At 42.1% G+C, this 24,100-nt stretch overlaps 1 protein-coding gene across 4 annotated transcripts in view; it reads right to left on the bottom strand.

Moving 5' to 3' along the window:
• meis2a (Meis homeobox 2a) overlaps positions 1–24,100 on the bottom strand; it is a 120,834-nt gene that overhangs the window by 5,748 nt on the left and 90,986 nt on the right. For all 4 annotated transcript variants that reach the window (XM_080203155.1, XM_080203157.1, XM_080203156.1 and 1 more), the window contains one exon: positions 1,793–1,851. In XM_080203155.1, the coding sequence (XP_080059281.1) occupies positions 1,793–1,851 (59 nt within the window). The remainder of the gene's footprint in view (positions 1–1,792; positions 1,852–24,100) is intronic.

Below are 24,100 nucleotides of genomic sequence, written 5' to 3'. Positions count from 1 at the left end.
CCTTTTAATGTCTGTTAAGGGTTCAACCAATAGTCTATGTTCACCCAGGTGACCTGAGCACTACAAATGGTTTCAGTACCTCTGAGCTAGGGAGAAGGGGAGAATCTGTTAAAAATTCAGAGAAGCCTCCCAGTCTTAGTTTCTTTGCAATAATACGTTTTTATGTGTATGTAGATCCGGAGAATGAAAGCATTAGGTTTGACTGTGATTCTTCACACACCTGACAACCCCCTCTGTATAGACTCCCGCATGGAAAAAGTCACTTGGGCAAGATACTCAGAAGGCACCTGTGGATCTAAGAGGTCTTATGGCGCAGTGGGTAGCACCCCAACCACTGGATCAGAAGCTCCGGGTTCAAGTCCAATGCCAGGACTTGTTGGCCATGGCTATAATCGGCTCAGGAATCCTCCCCCCACCATTCCCCAAAGAGTAATAAACAGAAAGGGTGTGAAGATACACCAAAACCAACTTGTGCATCTATATCCCAGCTGGAGTCAGTGCTGTCAGCAGGGGGAGTGCAGAAAACATTCTTATGCTGGTTAGAATTCACTGATTCTTACTGCACATCTTTGAAATTAATTTTTAACCTGCCCAATAAAATCAGAATTCTCAGAGCACTTAAGGCAAGTGCTCTGGTTTCCCTGTTCCGTTTCACACTATAGTACCATCCCTGATCCCAGCAGAGAGCCATGTTCAGCAGGCTGCACACGATTCCCATGAATAAATAACAGCAGTGGGTGCAAATCAACATCAAATCAAAACAGTGTGAGTGAGAATCAAAACTTCAATAAAGCTTATCCCAAACCAATGCAGAAGGACAGAACTCCATGGTCAGCACACCATACCCTTTGATTAAATGTTGTGAATAAGCCAAATATAAAAAAAAATCAAATTGATTTTCGCATTTTTTCAATGGGATTAATTTGCAATAACGTCATCCTGGTTAGAATTTTCATTCAAACAAATGTAACAACAAACTGAGGGCTGAATTTGAGGGTTGAGGGTTCATATAATTGAGAAATTATATTAGCAAAAGGCTATTTGGCCCATTGATGAACTTTGGGAAAGATATAAGCAGGCACATTGTACACTGCTTTCTACTCATGCCTACATTTTCTGGGAGAATTACTGAATGGAGCAAAATATGTTCCTGATGTTTCACCCAACCAGCTGGTAAATAGCGAGTGCATTATGGTGAACTTTATTTTTGCAAGCAATCTGTGGCTATCACTGATGGAGAAATAAGTAAGCACGTTCACCAAGAGGTCCTGAGCCGTAAGAAAGCAATAATGGCCGAGGAAGACAGCCAGAGTGTCAGTAGCTATACACACATGGCAAGCTGTCTATGGTACAAGGCTGTTAACCCAGTTACCAGCTGCTTCACAGTGCCAGGAACCCGAGTTCGATTCCCAGCTTGGTGACTGCTTGGAGTTTGCATGGATTCCCTCCAGTTTCCTCCCACAGTCTGAAAGATGTGCTGGTTAGGTGCATTGGTCATGCTAAATTCTTCATCAGTGTGCCCGTAACTTGATTGTGGTGTTAATGGTAAGCCTACTTGTGATATTAATCAGTTAACTGATAAATAAGTAAATAAATAAAAGCAACTTCTGTGAGAGTGAGGGGAATCCCGTTGGCAGCAGTTTAGCTGAGATTGCATTGGGATTCTGAAGTGAAAACTCTTCCAGAATGCCGAGCTGTCAGTTTTATTTACCAGGTGAAGGAACTCGTCAGGAATAATTCGAATCGGATTTGTGCTTGTGGGATCTGAATTTAGTTACTACTTGGGACTTGCCTGCTCGATTTGATTGGTCGATCATGGGTTGTACTATCCTTCTCCTGGCGTTAATGAACCTGGAACAATAAGAAGGAGCAAATTTTAATTCCTTAGTTTGCAAACTCAACTTCAGAACCCACACTTTTAATTTGTTGAAGGTGTTAAAAAAAAGACACCTGCACACAAGCACATTTTGTCATCTGTTGATTTAAAGGTTACTGACATCAGCTCTTAGTGTTTAAAACGAAATGTCTGCCTGTACAAGAGTCACAAACATAGTAAAAGTTCATTGCCTTAAATAGGTTGCTCTCTCCTCATGGGGTGGCTGGGGGTGGGAGAAGTGGGGGGGGGGGGGGGGGGGTGGTGCAACTCCTGTTCCAGCTGTCCATAAATGAAGACCAGGCATTTGCCACTCTCTACTTTCACAAGGTATTGTTATGTCAGAAAGCCCATCAATTAGGCTGTCTGAAGTTTTATCACCACAGCAGCAAGTAAGTGCTGGTACAGAAAAGCTCATGCTCATTCGCAGCTCCTGCAGTTTTAGACTGTAAAGTCACGGGGTCATTTAGAGGTTAGCGACTGGCAACAGTGACCTTTTCAACCAAAGATTTCCACACCCTGGGCGGGGGGAGCTTGGAACGGGAGAGGGGCCGGGGGGGGGGAGGGAGACAAGATGCCCATCAGGAATGTGGGTACTAAAAGACATTTGAAAATAGATGACTTCTTTCTGCAGTTCAACACAAGGTACCTTTTTATTTTGGAGCTTAACAATGCACTTTGCCATTTTTGGGTAACAAATATTGGAGAAAAATAAAAAAAACAGTGTTGGCGTCGTGAAAACTAAAATTAAATAAAAGTTGGACAATCATTCTTCTGGAACACCAAGAAAGTGCTGCATTTAACCTTGGATTTCAGTTCTGACCTGCCAAATAATAATACACCTTGATGGTCCTTTAACTGTTCAAAGAAAATTGGCATTTCCCCTGCTCTTCCCAAACAGCCAGTTAAAATCATTCTATAAAAGCCGAGGAATTAATCATCTCAGGCCTGTCTTTAATTTATCGGCACAAGCTAACCCGCCATCCAAAAAAAATCCCTCACATTTTTTGCTATCTAAAATGTTAGCAATCTGTGTGTGGAGCCAAATGTTTGCATTTGAAACACAGCCAAGCTGCTCCACTGTCTTTTATGTCCAAGTAAGTGCAAGAAAGAGAACTCATACGAATGGCATGTAACAAATGTCTCATGGTTGTGACACTGGGGGATGGGGAGAAGTGAACCAGGAGCCCAAAAAAAACCCTCCTGGCCCCTGACAGATTTCTGATGCAAAATTGCCATTGTCAAATCGCTTATTATCCTAAAGAAAGCACCGCTATTTCAGAATGCACCTTCTAAGAGGACCCACAATAATTTCGCCAATGCTTTGGCGAGTGCATTATGAATTATTTCTCAATCTATACTCAGGTTATTGGAAGGGAAATCCTCCAAAGATCTGCATTCCGCCTTTGTTGTCAACAAGATGTCACCCAACGCAATTACTTGTCTTGCCTAAGCTTCAGTTCAAAAGCTGCTCCCGGCATGAAAACTAGCTAAGCAACCGAAGAAAGAAATGTTCTTCAGGGAGATGGCGAGGGGTTCTTTCTAACAAGCAGCACTGCTATCATTAAATCAAATCATCAGTAAACAAAGCTCTGTTCCACTGTCGGAATACACACTGTGACCCTGCTCCGAATGGGAGCCAGTTCACTTTGTGATTACGAGATCCAAACCGAATTCAATTTACCCCAATGTTCAGACTTGCCACCATCCTGGATCGCATGCGGTATACACACTCTGCTATCAAGTTGCGCGTGTGACATGACTTTGTGCAGATACACTTTTGATTTCATTCAATGAACTTTAAGTTCATGTGCACCCTGAATGCATTTCACTTTTTATTTCAGCTTTTAAAACATTTCAGTTTTTATACAGACTTTTCATGGGTAGTTTTCAAACTGCAATTTTCAAATAAAAACTTTTAGATTATTCCCTCCGTTCCTCCCCCATGTGAGACATGTCACTTTAGTAACTTGTCCGGATCTTCACAAGTCTGAAACCTGTCTTTAACTGATACTTAAAGTGGCTGTCAGTTCTCAGGCAGTCCAGTAGATGGTGGGCTTTGCAAGAGCAGCATTTAGTCACTCATCTGGAAGAAAAGAACTAGCAGGTCACGTCCCACCCACTGAACTGTGTCTCCCGTTGTCCAGCCACTGATCAACATTCATGGAGAATTCCACATCTCAGTGTTCTGACTCTCTTGGCTGATGGAGGAAGTATCACATAGGTGGGCCAGACTAAAACGGGAAAAGGATAGGCTGACACTAGCTCGTGTTCAGTGTCCTGCATGCAAGAGGTTCACCTCCTGAACTGAGAACCAGTAAGGAGAATCTGCAGTGTCTCCCCACTGGGGGGAGGGAAGATGAATGGTGAGTCCTCTTGTGCAGTTGAAACATTCACTGTGGACCAGCCACAAGCAGGAATGATGATCTTGTGGGAATAAGCAAACACACCCACTTTCTCAGCCACCACAGAGGGTTTAAAGATCAGGTAAACATAAACAAGTGGTACTTATCCAAGCCACAACAACCTGCACTGATCTGGGATGTTCTGCCTGAAAGGCTGGTGGAAGTATAATCAATAGCGCCTTTGACAGATACTTAAAGAGGAACAATTTGCAGAGCTACAGCCAATGGAATGATTGGACAGTTCTTTGAAAGGTCCAGCTATCATGATGGGTTGAGTGGCCTCTGACCACATTGTATGATTCAATGATTTATTTCAGAAGAAAGATGTTTTGGGAATGACTTTTCGTATTAAATGTCAGCGGGTTTCACTTGATTTTTATTTCAGGATCTGTATTTGTTCCTGCCCCAATTTCTCTCTCTGTAAGCAATCCCAGACAAGAGAGAAGGCTGCATCACTTGCTCCTTGCCCATTGCTGATGCCAGTTCTGACAGAATGACTTAGCCAAATGGGGGATTAAATCTGTCTTATTAATACTCACTAGCACCAGACTGTGTTTAACATGGTATACACTATAGCTCCTTCATTTTACTCAGCTAACACTGTCTCCTTAGTGGGAATGCTAACTTCTTAGAACTGATCTATCCAGTTACCAATATCACGCCACCTCCTCGGCTTTTCGACAAACTGAGCTTAAAGTGACATTACAAGGTGGGTGTTTGTATTCTGATCTAACATTGGAACACATTCATTTACATTGCCTACACTTAATAATTTGATTAACAGCAATAGGAATGCACATCCAAATGTAACCAGTTGAACAAGCCTATGGTATAAAACATGACAGGATTGCTGCATTGTAAACATTGTCCTTTCATTTCCTTCAGTTTTCAAGTTTGCATTTAACATTTAAAATTTGTGGGTTCCTTTTCCGGATTTCAACTGGGAAAAGGTTTTGTTAGGTGTAGTGTAAATTATGCTTCAGATCTTTTGGTGTCCATACTTGCTCATTTTGAGCACTGTAACCTTCCCCATACTAGACTCACTGGCAGACTAATGTGTTGCGTCCCTTTGGGAGTTGGTTCAAAGCTCTGTAGCTACACTCCCTTTTATCAATCAGAATACGGCCAATTGAGATTATCAGACCAAGCAGATAAGACTGTTTTCTCTCCTCCCAAGAGTCGCTAATGGTGTATGCACATGACACACAAAAAGAACTCCAGAGATGAGAAGGAGACTTCATGTGCTCCTGTATCACATCACAGAGTAATGCACCCTCCTCCTTCCCTTCCCCCATTCATTTCACCCTGCCGCTCTCCAAGTAATGGGCTGGACTAAATTACTAGGTTTTTCTTTTTACCCCCAACCATTTTTATTATTTACATCTGGTAGTCTCCTTATTATAAAGTCTCTCTTGCTCCTCTCGCACACACTTGCACATAGAACTGTGCAGAGCTGCAAACCATTATAGTCCCTCACAGCATGGGAACTCCATACTGTCTTCAAACAAATAATTACAGGCAAGGTTAAGGGGTCACATGGAGGTCATATCTTTGGATACTCATCAAAATGTTTACATTAGGGCGAACAGTGGCTCATTTAACATGCAGGGATTTTAAAAGTGTTTCCAGGGGTTTAAAGAATGGGAAATGGGCACGTTAAAAAGCAAAACAGTAAGGCAAATGTCCAAATAAATAACCCTGAAAGTTGAATACTCTTAGGTTTAATGCACTCATTAACTGATCCCAACAAAATCAGTAGTAATCCCTCTGCATTTACCTTTAAGGATTACACAAGACTTTATGTGCATGTGTGTGTGTGCCTGTGTTTATGTCCTAGTTTAATGGAACTTAGTTCTCCCTTTATGCATACCACCCTGTTTTTCTGCCTCAATGACTCAAAACCACACCTGGCAACATCATCCTATTTTTAGCATTCTTGCCATGAGAAATCTTAATGCCAAATCCTATTTATCTGGAACACAGCCCAATTCAGACCGTCATTTCTACTTAAGCAAACTATCCCCGAAAATGAAGTTGCTTAACCAGTTTGTGAAACCTTGTAGCTGATAACTGGAATTGGGCCTATTCGCTGAGTAACATGCCTATTAGGGCCTGTCACAGGTAGGAAAATCTTACCCCGAACATGCTAATGAGCTTTTAACACTTTAAAAGAATAAAGATTATATTTATTTATTAGTGTCACAAGTAGGCTCACATTAAATATAAGTAATGAAATTACTGTGAAAATCCCCTAGTTGCCACACTCTGGCACCTGTTCAGGTACACAGAGAGGGAATTTAGCATGGCCAATGTACCTAACCAGCACATCTTTCAGACTGTGGGAGGAAACCAGAGTACCCAGAGGAAACCCACACAGACACAGGGAGAACTTGCAAACTTCACACAGTTGACCCAAGGTGGGAACTGAACCCAGGTCCCTGTCACTGTGAGGCAGCAGTGCTAAACACTGTGCCACTGCACAAGATGCATTTATGTAGAATTATACTTCCTTTGGCTGGCTTGGATGCAGTGTGTTCTGATATCTCCCCATTTCGAAATATAAATGTTTGACGCTTAAGCAAGCAGCAAGGACTAATAACCTCTGTTAAATCTTCTATTGAGTAGATCATAACAAATACAGTTCAAACTGGAATAACGTAATTCATTATTTACCACCAGTTCAGCTACTAGAGCTACAAAGCTCCTGTAAACTGATGGGCTGGATTTTCCAGTTTCTACTCCCAGGTTGTTTGGATCACCTGGACACAGGAAGGAGGGTTGCAAACAGAGAAACCTCCCCGTAAATTAACAAAAGGAAATTTGGACAACCATCTTCGGAAAGAGTTCCTGCCTTCTGTTTTCCTGGATTTGCTGTATCCACATAAACCAATGGCCACGTTAGCCTGCTATCATTAAATGCCATCAGAAATCACAGAATCCCCACAGTGCAGAAGGAGGCCATTCGGCACATCGAGTCTGCACTAACCCACAATCTCACTTAGGCCCTATCCCCGTAACCCCATGTATTTATTCTGTTAATCCTCCTGTCGCCACAGGGCAATTTACCATGGCCAATCCACCTAGCCTGCAAATCTTTGGAGTGTGGGAGGAAACTGGAGCACCCAGAGGAACCCCACACGGGCATGGGGAGAATGTGCCAACTCCACACGGACAATGACCCAAGGCTGGAATTGAACCTGGGTCCCTGGCATTGTGAAGCAAGGTGCTAATCACCACGCCACCATGTCCGGTACACCCTTGTAGTTTAGCAGGGCTGCTAAAGAAAACACGTTGGTTATCCAGATAGGCTAAAAGAGTTAGGACTCGCCACTTTAGTGAAGCATCGGTTTAGGTTAAGAATGATCTGATTGGGGTTAGTAAAATGATGAAGGGAGTAGGTTGGGCCCTAGTTGGTAGCTTGGTGTAATCTTTTCTGACACTGGCTGGATAATCCAATGAGGAACCCACAAGGGATGTCTATCCCTTTAAAGGATTTAGTTTATCTTGCACCATATTGCTTCCGTTTCCCAGCCTGGCCACCCTCATGTGGCCTCTCTTTAGTTATTCTGGCCCAAGTAGCATGAGGTTATGTAAAAAAAAAATGGATTTAGAATGGATTTAAATTTTCCCGTTTGCTAAAAAAAAACAATTTCCTGCATTAACTAATTTCAGAAAATTAATAACGCCTTGCCCATAAAATTCAGATTTTTGATTTTGATTTGATTTATTATTGTCATATGTATTAGTACACAGTGAAAAATATTGTTTCTTGCAGACTATACAGACAGAGCATGCCGTTCATAGAGAAGGAAAAGAGAGTGCAGAATGTAGTGTTACAGATTCCAGTTTAACATAATAAATATGAATGAATAAACACATTCTCTGCAGACCTAAGTCAAGAGAATATTCAGCAATTAGAAAGGAATTGAATTCTACTTATTTTCCAAGTGTTATGGATGTACGGTTTGTCAGCTCATTGTGCTCAGGGACTGAGACTTTAAATTTAGGTTAAAATGGAGCAGGTCATGTGACCTGTGCTGAGGTTTTCCTGATAATAGATCTTGTTGATGAGATTGCTGGAAACTAAAGGAAGGTCTAGACTGTTTTATTGGGAAGAAGGAACAAAATGAAAACACTTGGAGACAGTGGCAGCAGCTACAGTGTATTCTGTATTTTTGGGTCGGCCTTGCCCCAAAATCAGAAAATTCCATTCAAGGCCAACGGACCTTTCCATGGTCCACCCCTCGCGTGCTACGATTCCCGTGGCGGGCGGAACGGTTAAGTTCGCCCTGTGAGTCTCCTAAATCCCAGAAAAGTGTTGGGAATGTCACGTTATAAAGTGCTGTCCTTTATATTGTCTGCCTACTTCCAAGATGGAAGACAGCCCTCAAGGATAGCTAATCAGCATTTCTGCCCAGACACAAGGCCCATAAGATTCACGTTGCCAAGGGAGCTGGCTTTTAGAGAGGAAGGATTTTTACTATATCCTGCAAAAAGAGAAACACAGTCTCTCAGGGTATGAGTGAGAAAGAGAGCAGCAAGAGGCCAAAAGTCTCTATGGTCCACCATGTATGCAAGTTCACACTCAGATTGAAAAGACCAAATTGGTGAAGGGACAAAACAAGGCTGGAAGATTCATCTAGCTTGTGCTAAAGGGATTGTCTCTAGGAATACTCTCACCATGATGTGTTCTTCTGTGGTTAGAAGTTATCGGACTGAGAAAGGAAAAGAACAGAAATTAACACTCAGGAGGTAAGAAGCATTTCGGGAGAACTGAATGTTTACTTCAAGGATGGTGTAAACATATTACTGCAAATTGTGTTTTTTTGGTTGTTCTAAAAATTCTGTTTTCTGTTCTGTATTTTAAAACATTAGTTGCCTACAAAAGTAGTATTTTATCAATAGTGCTTTTGTTAAAGTAAACATCTTAAAAAATTAAATCACACGACATCATCCTTTCAGCTTCTGGAAGTTCGAATTTCTTTTTAAAAGTTTTTGGTTTCTATGGGATTCATAACAAAAAGTGAATGATCTTTTTCCTTGTTAATGTTCTCATATATCATATGCCATTTATCAGAGTAAAAAGATCGTGTCTCGTTAGGATCTGTGGCACCCCTTCAATTCCTTCAAAACCCAAGAACAGCAAATGTCGGATAAGAGAAGTGCGTGCATGCCAATGAGACGGTTCCCTTCATAGAAATTGTAAGTTAACCAAGCTTTTTGCAAAACTTTTCCCTAAACTGCAAGAAATGATTGTGCTAAGTTGCAGAATCTTAATCCAATGTTAAAGAAAGCACTGCTTGCAGATCAAAATCAGCACTTGTAATCAGAATGATGAAAAATTGAGATAAGGAATTCTTTCCCTGTTTGTTGAGGTAAGGCTGGAGTTATTAATATACCCTTTCACGTTTTTAGTCCTTTTAGGGGATGTGGGTGTTGCTGGCATTTGTTGTCCATCCCTAGTTGCCCTTGAACTGAATGGATTGCTGGACCATTGCAGAGGGGCATTTGAGATTAACCACATCTCTGTGGGTCTGGTTTCACGTGTAGGCCAGACTGGGTAAGAACAACAGATTTCCTTTCCTAAAGGATGTTCGTGAACCAGATGGATTTTTCTGACAATCGACAATGGTTTCACGGTCATCATTAAAATACAGGTTTTTATTGAACTCAAATTTCACCATTTGCCATGGTGGTATTTGAACCTAAGTCCCCAAAGCATTTGCCCTGGGTCTCAGTGACAATACCACTCTGTCACTGCCTCCCCCATCCTGCTAATAACATTGAAGACATAATCAGGGTGAAAATTCTAGGGCCAAAGGCGTGAATCACTTTTCTAGTCTGGGTTGTAATGGAATTTGCACAGGATTTGATCACACTGGATTCTTGCACCATTCTTATTGCATCCATTTTGTGTCTGGGTTTTATACTATATTATACAATAATAATTGGAACTAGTGGGACAATGACATCTTCTAGATATCTTACTGTTATATATGAAGTAGACATCCTGGACACCACTGGTTTACACTTGAAGGTACAATCGATTGATTCCTTAATGTAAACTACTGTCCAAGACCGCAAGATATCACAAAGGGTTATGAACATAGTCCAGTCCATTATGCAAACCAGCCTCCCATTCATTGACTCCGTCTAACTTTCTGCTGCCTCAGAAAAGCAGCCGGCATAATTAAGGACCCCACGCACCCCAGACACTCTTCCACCTTCTTCCGTTGGGTAAAAGAAACAAAAGTCTGGGGTCACGTACCAACTGACTCAAGAACAGCTTCTTTCCTGCTGCAGTCAGACTTTTGAATGGAATTCCCTTGCATTAAGTTGATCATTCCCAGCTTTGACTGTAACACTACATTCTGCACTCTCTCCTTTCCTTCTCTATGAATGGTATGTTTTGTCTGTATAGCACGCAAGAAACAATATTTTTCACTGTATACTAATACATGTGACAATAATAAATCAAATCAAATCAAAGACAGAGTGACTACCATTGGGGGAAAATAAACAATTAGTAGTGGTAAAGTGTTGCAATGATATCACTCCTCTCTCATCTCCATTCAGCAGATGGAGACATGGGTACCTGCCTAAAGTATATTCAATTGAAATGGGTTGAGTGGTGAAAGGGATTCCCAATTCCTCAGAACTTCCCCAGATATCTGCCGTAAAAACAGCTGGCTTTGCCTTGTATTTTACATTAAGTTTCAGCTTCAAACTGTTTACCACCTTGGTGTCACATTTGACGCTGAGATGAGCTTTTGACCAGATAATCCTTTCCATCACCAACACCACCCACTTCCATGTTGAATCACAGAATGGTTACAGTAGGGGTGCTGGCCATTTGGCCTGTATTCTCAGTGCTGGCACTCCTCAAGAGCACCTCTGCTCATCCCAGCCGCCTCCCCACCCCTTTGGCGCCCTGCAATCTTATTCCCTTGGGTTTCTTTTGGGTCCTCCAGTTTCCTCCCACAATCCGAAGATCTGCTGGTTAGGTTTAGCATTGGCCATGTTAAATTCTTCCCCAGTGTATCTGAACAGGTGCCGAAGTGTGGCGAATAGGGGATTTTCACAGTAACTTCATTGCAGCGTTAATGTAAGCCTACTTGTGACACTAATAAATAAACTCAAACTTACTTTATCTTTCAACAGCTATAGCATAATGATCTGGCACATAATGGGTTAACATGGGACTGAGTCCAGTGCCACCACAAAGTGATACAGAACACATGATTTGCACGTGTAGTGTAGTGTTGCACAAGCAAGGGTGGAGACAGCTCCTAAGGTGAATCCTTTACTGTAACGATGTATACAGTTTCTTGTGGTCAATAAATACTTACTGTTAAACTACCTAAGGCTACAAATAGCTGAGAAAGACCCATCCAACACTTTACAACATGGTGGCAGTGAATGGAACAATTTAAGTCTCAAAGGGACTGCAGGAGAGAATTAAAATTCTGGAGAAAAACTCATGAAGCGAAGGCGCAGAAAGAAATCACCAGAGAAAAACTCCAAAGAAAGGCTTGGAAGCTGAAGGCAGAAATTAAATTCCTCACTGCAGCAGAATCATACTGAAGTCTAGTTTCAATACCCAGAATGTGCAAACTCAGCAGACCTATCATGGGTGAGCTAAACTTTTAAAATTTCTGCCAGTCCTGAAAAAAATTAAATACTGAAGTGGTTAGAAATTCTGTTTAAGTCCCAGGGTTGGATTCTCTGACCTCGCCCACAGCTGAGATTCTCCAGTTCCGCTGCCGTGAATGGAGATTTGGCTGAGAGCCAAATTCTCCATTCTTGCCGGCAGCAGTGGTGGGGCATGAAGGGTCGGAGAATTCTGGCGACAGTCTAGGAGACCCGATTTCCAAGTTGGCACCTGAACCTCCGGCGGCCGAATATAGATTAAAAAAAAGTGTGTTAAAAATTAACAACAACTGAGCAGACAGATTTAAAAATGTAGGAAAATCTGGGATTGGAAGCATCCAGAACCTGGCAGCATTGCAGCAGAGCAGGGAAGACTCTGACCAATCAATCCAGACAGGGTTGAAAATATTTAAATGTTGAGAGCAAATGCCATGACCGTGGGAGCCCACCAAAACCATCAAGCACGGTAAAATCCTTTGTGCGGTGTCACCATCTGGGAGTTTTAGAAACCACTTAAAGCTGAACCTGCACTTTAAGCATTTTAACCATGGACCAGAAATCGACTCTTCCAGAACAATCACAATACTGCGACTTTGAAGAAAGGAATTCCTTAGATACAGGATTGCTTCAGGTTTAATAAAAAGACAGAGATAAATGAATTCATAGAACCCCTACAGTACAGAAGGAGGCCATTCAGCCTCGAGTCTGCACTGACCACAATCCCAACCAGACCCTATTCCTGTAACACCACATATTTACCCTGCTAATGCCCCTTACACTAGGGTCAATTTAGCACGGCCAATCAAGCTAACCAGCATATCTTTGGACTGTGGGAGGAATCTGGAGGAGACCCACACAGACATGGGGAGAATGTGCACACTCCGCACCTGACAGTGACACGAGGCCAGAATTGAATGTGGGTCCCTGGCACTATGAGGCAGCAATGCTAACCACTGTGCTGCCCACAATGACAGAGTAGTTAATGCACCGCGCCCTTCAGCTTGATAACCAGTGATTTCGTATCTAGAATAACCTCAGAAGTAACAATCCCTGTAAGGGTTAAATTCAATAAACATTTCCAGCAGCCAGGAGAACCTGTCGACTCCTTCATAAATGAACTGTTTGGACTGGCTGAAGGCTGCAGTGATCTGAAATCTGAGCTACTCAGGGATAGAACGGTTGTCGGAGTGGTGGCGGACAATGCTGTCTCAGATATGCTCCAAGCAAAGGATGGTCTGACCCTTGAGAAAGCTGACCAGATAGTCAGACAATCTGAAATTTGCTTGCAGCACAGATCCACGTGAAAGGGGAGAAAGCAAACTGCGGTACAAAATAAACCCCAACCTCCAGTTAGTGAAACAACACAGAAACAGAGTAGCTCTGTGGGTAGCACAGTGGTCAGCACTGCTGCCTCACAGCACCAGGGATCTGGGTTTGATTCCTGGCTTGGGTCACTGTCTGTGCAGAGTCTGCATGTTCTCCCCATGTCTGACTGGGTTTCCTCCAGGTGCTCCAGTTTTCTCCCACAGTCTGACAGACGTGCTGGTTAGGTGCATTGGCCGTGCTAAATTTTCCCTCAGTGTACCCGAACAGGAGTGTGGCAACTAGGGGACTTTCACAGTAACTTCATTGCAGTGTGAATGTAAGCCTTACTTGTGGTACTAATAAATAAAACTCCAGGCCAAGGGAAGCAACACCCCAAACAAACTATAGACCAACCATGTGGAGCAAGGTGCCCCCATTGGAGTGATCAATGTCCAGCAATTTCTGCCCATTGCTTTCAATGTAACTGTACGGGACGCTTTACAAAGCTGTACAAACATCAAAATGCACTGAAAATCCCGAGAGGATACACTAGGCTGAGACTGCCAAGAGGACACACAACAATAACCTTGGCTGAGGTTAAAGATCCTGGATTTTGATTTTGGATTGTTGAATCCCTGCTGCTACTGTCCCTTTCATTCTGTGGGCTTTCTCTTAGCTGCAAGCTTGTTATGTAGCACTTTTATCAAATGTTTTTGGAAGGCTACATACACCTCATCCATCCTCCTGGTTACCTCTTTGAAAAACTCTAAAAGATTCATCAGACATGACTTCCCACAGACAAAGCCATGCTGACTATTGCTAATCAGACCTTAACTATCCAAATATTGGTATACCCTGCTCCTCAGAATCCCCTCCTGTAACTTTCCCACCACTCATGTCAGGCTCACCAGCCTGTAATTCCCTGGCTTGTCTTTGCCACCCTTCTTAAACAATAGTCACCCTCCAGTCTTCTGGAACTTTGCCAGGAGAAAGAGCTGAAGCAAAGATCTCAACAAGGGCTTCTGCAATTTCTTCCCTAGCCTCCCACAAGATCCAAGGATGCACTTGATCAGGCCCCGGGAATTTATCCACCTTAGTGCACTTTGAGGCTGCAGATACCTCCTCCCTAATAATATGCTTTGGCCCAAGACATCATCGCTCGTTTCCCTAATTTCTTTAGCACCCATGATTTTCTCCTCATTAAACACCGAGGAGAAATATTCCCATCCATCTCCTGTGGTTCCACACACAGTCAGTCATGCTGATTTTTAAGGGGATCTATTCTCTATCCACCCTTTTACTCTTCATATACCTACAGAACCTCTTGGGATTTTCTTTAACCTTACATGCCAGATCCAGGTCATACCCTTGTTTTGCCTTCCTGATTTCCCTCTTCCATGTTCAACCTAAGCATTTTGATCATTGTCGAATAAGTGTTCCCCCTAGAGACATTTGAAACACATAGACACTTGTGTGGAATCTGCACATTCACTCCGTGTCTTCATGGGTTTTCTCCAGATGCTCCAGTTTCCTCCCACATTCCAAAAATGTGCCATGTTAAATTGCCCCTTAGTGTCGGGGGGGATTAGCGGGTATATACGTGGGGCTACGAGGATAAGGCCTCGGTGGGATTGTTGTCATTACAGGCCCCATTGGCTGAATGGCCTCTTTCTGCACTGTAGTGATTCAATGATATTTTGGTGTGAAAGGTGCTATATAAATGCAAGATATTATACACTCGATTAAGCAAAATCAGACTTAAGTACAGATTTTGTAGAATGTCAATTTAACCTCCAAAGAGTTGTAATCTAATTTTCACCAAAATTTCTCCCACAGGATGAAGGAAGGATATCCAGTCAGACTGCAGAAATCCCAGCGTGCATTCTTTGGCCAAAGAGGTTTTGAAAAATGATTCTATTCCGTCAGTAGTGAAAACAGACTCCTGATGTTATAATAATGGTAATGCTTCCTTCTTGTTAATGACAGTACACATACTGCCTCTCACACGGGTTAAACACTAGGCTTGCAATATCCAGGTTCTTACACAAGAGATTTGCATCATTCGGAAAATTCTGGATCAGTGCTCAGGCACGGAAACATTGCGATGCGGTGCCAAGGACCTTGTCCCAGTGGTGGTGTCGGCTCACGGAACTAGCCATATAGTTCATGATGTTACGCACTGCAGGACAACCAGCAATGGGCAACAATGCTGCTTTTGCCAGCAAAACCCACATCTCAGGAATGAATTAAAAAAACACCAGACCCTCTGATGATAGGGACTGAATTCCACTTGTCTTCAGTGGGTTCGTGAAACAGCAAAACCTGATCTCTGCTATACTCATGCTTGGTGCAAGATCCTGACCCCACCCTATCAACCACCCCCAGCGGGGATGGTGGATATTGTTCCGCTCCTGCGACTGTATCATGACTCATCTCCCTTGATAAGTGTCATGCCTGTGTGACCACTGTGTTAAAAGTGGTAATATTCAAGTTTGCCTTTAGAAGGTTGTGATGCACTACTGTCATCTCGTAGAGTCCCCGAGGTAGAATCTCAGGCACCAGGTTGACAGAATTACAGCTACGGGCTATTATCCATCACAAAGTTGCTTACAGTAACCATTTTCATAACATAAGTTGCTTTAAAAGATCAGCACAGATTCGTGGGCGCCCCGTGAGAGGCAAAGTTGTACATCACAGGAATACAAGGAGATGACACACTTTGTGAAGGCAATATGTGTCCAGAGCAACATTCCGAATCTGTTCATGGTCCTGATGTTCCCAATGATTTCTGCTGCATTTACCAACATAGTGACTTCAAAGTAATCCAAAATGGATGCAGCACTTTAGGACGACCCAAGAGATGTGATAAGGTGCTATATAAATGCAAGTTCTTTCTTCACATACCCTTGGCTTATGTTGATCCAGGAATGAAGATGACTCACACATTCTGGTCAGGTCCCAGCTTGTTTGTACTGGTACAGTCACTCCTGTTCTATGCAAATCTACAATTAAGCAAGTTTTTGTCTGTGCTACGTGCAGGGTATAGTGTGAATCTATCACATTTCAAAAACTTACAGATTTTGTAATAATGCTACGTGATTAATGCAAATAATATTGATAATGAAGTTATATTTTGTGAGCGCACACATTCGGAAAACAGCTAAAGTGAGCCCAAGATTGAGATATTTCCAACTAAGTATTTAAAGCATTTAAACTTAGAATCATAGGATCCCTACAGTGTAGGAGGAGGCCATTTGGCCCATCGAGACTGCACCACCTCTCCAGCACAGGCCCTAATGCCATAACCCCACAAATCTACCCTATACATCTTGAGACCCTAAGGGACAATTTAGCATGACCAGTCCACCTAACCTGCACATCTTTGGGCTGTGGGAGGAAACTGGAGCACCCTAACCTCACTCAGAAGATGGAACCCTATGCTGTAGAATTTACCTGGTGATAATCCACCTACTCAGCATACAATATAGCCAATCATAGTTACAAATATAAATGTTAAATAAAATCAAATCAAAAAATATATACTTATCCAATGACATAATGAATTATCAACATTCCTATATCAACAATATTATAAAGCTCCTGTGAAAGTGTTTAAAAAAGTGATGTTAACATGTAAATGCATTATTGGTTATAGATTTTTTTTACAGATGTGAATTCAATGTTCATAGAATCCCTACAGTGCAGAAGGAGGCTATTCGGCCCACTGAGCCTGCACCGACCACAATCCCAAGGCCCTATCCCTATAACCCCATGCATTTACTCTAGTTAGTCCCCCTGACACTAAAGAGCAATTTCATATGGCCAATCCACCTAACCTGCACATCTTTGTACCATGGGTGGAAACCGGAGCACCCAGAGGAAACCCACTCAGACACAGGGAGAACACAGACAGTGACCCAAGCCAGGAATCGAACCTGGTTACCTGGCATTGTGAAGCAACGGTGTTAACCACTGTGCCACCGTGTCACCCTGTTCTGTTTGTAATTGAGAAAAAGAGTGGCAAGCAGTGAGAACAATGTGAATGAACGAATAATATTAATGTTGAGAAAGAATGATGTAACAGCACACTATGACACTGTTTGATTATGTCATATTATGAGCATATTGCAAATCATATTAAATGAAGACAGAGTCCTAGTGGGTCAGGGGGTGATCTAAGGTATCTAGTCAGCAAGGTAGCCAGAGTTTCCACTTCTGATTGTTATCCAGTGATTGTTCCTGGTAAGTATAGGCAAAGATCCCATCTGAGGACAGGATTAGACTTGGCAATGTTACCCTTTATCTTAGATAAGCCCATTCATGAACAGTCATTTGAATGAGGTAATTCAACACCCAGGGATCATACTCTTGTCACAAGGCAATGGCTCCACCTTTCAAAGCGCCTCTGCCAGAGATTGGAAAAGGGATTGAAATCATTGGGTTGCTGCTTCCTTACCAGGAAAAAGCAAATCTCTCTGGTGGTACGGGGGATGGGGAAGGGGTAGAGAGTGGTAAGGTGAGATGTGCATTTCATTTGCCTGCCCTGTTTAAGTCCCACCAGTGCTTCAGAGAGGCATGTCTGGGTGTGCTCTCTGGCTAACCGGGGAATCCTACCCCACTGGGCCTCTGACTGTCCCAACCTACATTTGCTCGGAGGCAGCTCAGGTTTATTTTTGGAATTTAATGCAGCCACCACCGACCCCCTCCCAGGATTTATTGCCAATGCAACGGGGGATCTCATGTCTTCATCTTCAGATCTTGGGATACTCTACACAGCAGGTGCCTCTGTTGCACCATGACAGTCAAGAGTGAATCTTGTTTTTATTCAAGGATCTCCGTCCCTGATATTTGGGATGGGATTGCGTGACCTCTCTGCCAGACGGGAGGAAGCTCTGAACTGCTGTATTTCAAATGGTGAGATGTAACCGCCTGATTTTTAAGCTGGACAAGTTTAGCTTGCGAGATCTGACGCAGAGACAATATGTTCTCCAGTCCCACCGGCAGCGCACCCCCGCCTGTGAGTGTCCCGTCAGCATAGAGTGACATTAATAGGAATTCCCTTTGACAGGGGTGGAACCAGAGAATTCCGCTGCTAGCAAACAATGCGCTACCTCCCGCTGGCGGGAAACACACGCTGCAAGAACGGAAAATATCGCCCACTGTTTTTAAACAACAGCTATATTGATATATTCAAACAGAAGTTTGTAAATAAATATGTTTAATTTTATAAATTGGACAATTCATCAATTTAAGCTCATTCATCCTCTCGGCTTCATATTCAAGTACAACAATTCCTTCATAAAGTAATTTTGAATCTCCCAGAAGTAATATTCATGAATTAAATTAATCAACTAAATTCACCCTGCCTTATGGAAGTTCCTTCGTTTCTTAAAAAGAGCGTTATTTCATTGATCTTTTAATTAAATGTGTTAATTACTTTTTATGTCTTTTGAATTTTGCCATGACTTCGATTTTAAATGTACTCACATTTTAATTTGTAGATGATTACAGTTCTAATGCATTAATCAGACTTATATTTAATAAACATTCGGTGCTCCAAAATGTAATAACATCATGTATAACACCATTGCAACACAGTTAATTAAACTGTTGCCACAGCCTTTTGTGTTAATTATTTATACGATTTCAAAATTAACAATATATTCCAAAACTGCGGATACAGCACTAAAATGTGATGGGATCCAGCAAACTGTACTTTATAGTTTGATAGTATTGGTTGAAGAATACTCTGCTTTAGCCTACTGGTGTTTAAAGATAACCATCTGTGCGGGGAAAGTGTGTATTTTTTAACCTGTACCTCAGATAAACAAGGATGAGACACAGTAATTACAGTTGTAAGGGATACAACAAATTAAATGATGCCCTGAATGGGAAAGTGTAGGTGTCCATTGAGAAGTGAACTAAAATAAAATAATTTAAACCCGAACATCTTTGCGCTTGAGGTGAATTTGACGGGACAGCACTTACATCTTGGCTCGATAACACAAATTAGCGGATAAAATTCCAATGTAGTTCAGTGAATAATTAGCAAGAGGAGGTAATTTAGTTCCCCCAAGGTTTGGCCTTAAAGTAAAGGCGTTTGCACAATTTCATACTTTCACTTTTCCTTTAACATTTTTTTCCATTTCAAATCATGATGAATTTCCTTATTAATTCCAAATAAAAAAAACAGTCATGGCTCAGTTGGGCAGCTGGTAACTGTCTATCAACCACCTGAAGTGGACATGCAGACCAGGAGCGAGAATGTCACTCCTTTGATCTGGCAAAGAGCAGCTGCTGATTTATGTACCAGGACTTTGTTCTTCTGTTCTATTTTGCTCTCTTTCCTAAGGCAGAACCACAAAATCTGGTGCAAAACTGCTCTGTTCACTGCAACATCAACAAGCTCTGACAACTGCAACAGGCTTTCGTTGGCTGGGAGACAGCTCTTAGGCATCTCCTCTGATGCTCACCTTTCGAGATTCAGTTGTTATTGTTCAATTTAACTTCTGTACATTGAATGGACTGTGGCCAACACGCCTGGGGCATAAACACACCTGTATGAAAGGAGCCTTATTGTGGCAACCATCTAGTCCAACCTGCACACACTATCCATTGCAATACCATGAAAGAATGCTCAATTCTCCCCAATGGCAAATTTTGCCTGAAGTATACTTCATTTTTCCGTTGACCTCTCAAGCCTGATTCGCAGTCAAGAACATTTTTCCTTTTTTATTTATTAAGGCTATAAGACCTAAAGAACATGGATTAAAGAGGTTATTTTATATTTGTCTGTCTGTCAGTCAGAGGGGGAAAAAAAATCTCTCAGGATCCCAGGAACAAATCAGAATGAAGATCCCTATTCTAGGGGAAGCTCCATTAACCCGAGTCCAAAAATGTTGACATTTGATATCTTGACATGTATATCGCTGAAGGAAAATCACCCTCTTCACTACTGTACATCACTCACTTTAGCTCGTAGCTTCCAGAGTATGGCATCAATAGATGGTTTCCATGAAATAATTTTGGATAACTCAATGTATATCATCTCTTTATAGATAAATCTGATGTGGCTAAGATACTTTGCTATTAATCATCCATGATAATAAATGTTAAATAATCAATCATTCATTCAGTCGTGTTGAGTTACTCAACTGGATTCAAGATTATATTAATAGATTTAAATACAACAAATCCAGGATTCAGAATTTTTGGGATGGTGCTCAATTTCTACATTTAATTTTGAGATGAGCATGATTTAACTTTGTACATAACAGAAGCGCAGGGAATGGTTTCTATTTTAATTGCAGCCTTTCATATTTTCCAACAGTAAATGAAGTATTTGTTTTTCTTTTGTACCTTACAAACTTTTAAAACCACTAGTTCAGGTCAATAAACTGAAGTGCCTGACCTCCAAGTACTCCTGCAAGTGTCATTTGGAATAAGAGCAGTGAATCAGGGGGCAGAGTGGAAAATATCTCAATTATGGGACTGATTGACTCCACAGAGAGTTGTTCCTCTGTCATTACAGTGGGCAGCTCGGTGTGTCCGCAGAGTTTTGAATTATTATTTGCCAGCAACAGCGGCAGGGCAAAGTGATAATTGTTTGATCAATAACACCCAACATCATTCCCAAGCCCAACAGCCCCTATTCAAACTTCATTTTCAACACCCACTCTGCCTGAGCCTCTGTTAAGTACCTCCTATACAAGGACACATCTACACAGCTAGCAACGATCATCAACAATCTAATCAAAAGATGTACAATTGTGTCGCGTCAGAATTGAGGCTGAATTTATTCACTGCTCCACCGTAAAACATACTCTAGGCTCCGAATGCAGAATTAAATGCAAGCGTTCAACATGAAAGTGGGATCAGGAGCTATATTTGTACCTGCTGGTATAGCGCTGGGTTGAAACAACAGACCAGTCAGACTGCTCACAAATCCCAAGGCAAAAGTCACAAAGCCTAACTGTCAAGAAAGTACAAATGAAAGCAGATACTGGTTGTAGAGCTGGTGTGTCAGGTTCATCCCGAAGGCCACTGAATCACATTTTCAAAGTCTTACAACATTGGTGGTGCTTTCTCTATTATTCACCCCTGCAATTTGTGTGAAAAACACCCCTCTCCAAGTGCTAACTTGTTTTAATTCACATTGAAATTCAAGAATGAGCAACATTTGTAGAATGCATTTTTTTAAAAAAAATTATATCCTGATCATGAGTCACCCCTCATTAACAGAATTACCCAGACTCCTGGAGCTGATGTTAGTTTATGACCCCCTCTCGCTTGCCAATCTTTGTCATTGAAACCGAGGTTCTGAAACTGAGAGAGGAAGCTTCCTTGCTGTTAGTCTGAATGATCTGCCCAGCCATCGTGGTTTTTGAGCAGAAGAATAAATGTGATGTAATGAGGCAGTGCTGAGTCACCAACATGACTGATGGGCACCATTCAAATTGGCCTCTTCGCCACTCACTGAAGTCACACACAGTGGATTTACACGACCACACCAGATATCAAGATGATAATGTGTGTCCTCAGCGTCATCAAATTATAACAATAAATTAGCTCTTTTCAATATCCACTAATAATTTGTGCAAGTTTAGACAAGGTTAAAGTGATAATAGCTGAAATATCCTAAAGGGGGCGATATTTTAGACTTGTCAATCGCACCATGAATTCTCCTACAGGCTTCAGCAGCCCTGTAGCTGAGACTATCAAACAAATGACTTATCTTTCAGCATTTAGAGAAAAGCGAAGGAGTTGACCTACTTTGATGAAACTCTCATATCCGAGTAAAAGATAAAAGATAATGGACAACCTTGAAGTACCGAAGTTCTAAATTTCTCAATATCTTTTTTTTCCCAAGAAGGGATCTGGGTACAATGACAGTGCCAACTGGTACAAATTCTAAATCAAATTCTAAACTGTAGTTAAACATCAGGACAGAAACTAAGCCAGATTACAATTTGACTGGTTCCCATCTTTTTTTCTTGCACTGGACAAGTAGTTCTTCATTTTGAATATTAAATTGTTTCTTTCCTTCTACTGATTCATTATTATCAGAGGCCAAATTTTCACACACATGGGATCAGAAACTGGTGTCTAGACTTAACCACTGAAGACAGGTGACTATTAGTCCTAGTCCCCAGCTTGCTCCCTAACTATCTAGCAAAACTCGTTATTAATATTTGCACATTTTCTCCGAAACTCTGTTCAGTCGACAATTTAAACTCAGTCAGTGCATGGCTTCAAAGAGCCGACTGCAGTAACTTGGCAACCTTAACACAAAAAATAAAAGCCCCTGTGACCAAAAGTGACCTGATTTTGTCCATGTGCGTGGATCCCCGCTACCTGAATGTTGGAAATCTATGGGCAGCACTCAAGCTCAGGAAAGATTTAATTAACACATTCACAACCCGCAGCCTCTATCAGAGTGTCTGATCAGGTTTGATAACATCAGACCTTTTGTGGAATCCTCTTTAATTCGATTTATCTTCACCTTTTTTTTGCCAAATGTGGTGTCCCAGTTTAAATGCCTGCTTGCTACAAGCTGGCTATCAGTGGCGTCACCAATTACTCTGAAATATTCTCTTGCATGTGAAACCGCCAGGTGCTCTGGTACACAAATGCAAGCATTTCAAATTCCTTTCAGACTCTGCGCTCCCCCTTTTTCTTTCCAACAACAGCAGCGTTGATTATTTTCCTTCCAAAATACAACACTTTATGCAATTGCTGCAGAGTATTATCTTAAGAGCAGTGAAAATATATAATGGCAGGAATCTGAAAGTGACTTGATCTGTCTGGCAATTCTATCCAGTGGTACCCCGGGAGCAAAATATGCTTGAAAAGTTGCCAACTAGAACAGGTCAGCAGTTGTTCCTGGCCTGAAAGGCATTAAAAAAAAGTCTCGCTGAACTCCCAGGATTGTGACGATGAGCACTGGCTTGGAAGAGGTTCTAATCACACGGGTACACTAACCCAGAAAATCATCAACACCTCAAACTCGTGATACCAGAAGTACAGTTTCATCTCAATTCTGGCGTGGGTTGGAATTGGAGCATTAGGAACAGTTATCCCACCAGTTACAGCCCCCTCCCCCCCCCCCCCTCCTTGTGCCTGCCCCATTACTCAAGTTGATCACACGGCCAATCTATACCTCAACACCCGTTACCAGACGTAGCTTCATAATCCCCTTGACGCCCTAACCTATTAAAAACCTGATCAATCTCTGTTTTCCCAGGGCCAACTGAGTGAGAGCCCACTGCCTATAGGTGGGAGAGGAATAATCCAGGTTTCTAATACTCTTTGTGTAATCAATCACTTCATTACGTTGCTGAATGTTCTAGTTCTAATGTTATGTGCTTGTGTTTCTAATAAAATAGGGATATGGGGAACAGGTGGGGAGGTGGATTTGAGACCAGCCAGAAAGCAACCATGAGCTGATTGAATGGTGGGGCAGGCTCCAAGGGCTGGATTTCCCAATTTTTGCTCCAAATTCCTATGTTCTTGATACTAGTAGAGAAATTTTTTTCCCACATCCAGCCGCTCAAATCTTTTCAGAATCACAGAATTCCCTACAGAAGGCCATTTGGCCCATCGAGTCTGCACTGACCACAATCCCACCCAGGCCCTACCCACTATAACCCCGTGCATTTACCCTAGCCAGTCCCTCTGACACTAAGGGGCAATTTAGCATGGCCAATCCACCTAACCTGAACATCTCTGGACTGTGTGGCGGGGGGGAAACCGGAGCAGCTGGAGGAAACCTATGCAGACAGGGGGAGAACGTGCAAACTCCACACAGACAGTGACCCAAGCTGGGAATCAAACCCGGATCCCGGGCGCTGTGAGGCAGCAGTGCTAA

This window comes from Carcharhinus amblyrhynchos, chromosome 14, assembly GCF_965287045.1.
Source record: "Carcharhinus amblyrhynchos chromosome 14, sCarAmb.v2.hapA, whole genome shotgun sequence".
NCBI classification, from domain to species: domain Eukaryota; kingdom Metazoa; phylum Chordata; class Chondrichthyes; order Carcharhiniformes; family Carcharhinidae; genus Carcharhinus; species Carcharhinus amblyrhynchos.
The sequence above is the reverse complement of the archived record's forward strand: the minus strand, read 5'-3'. Positions and strand labels throughout refer to the sequence as shown.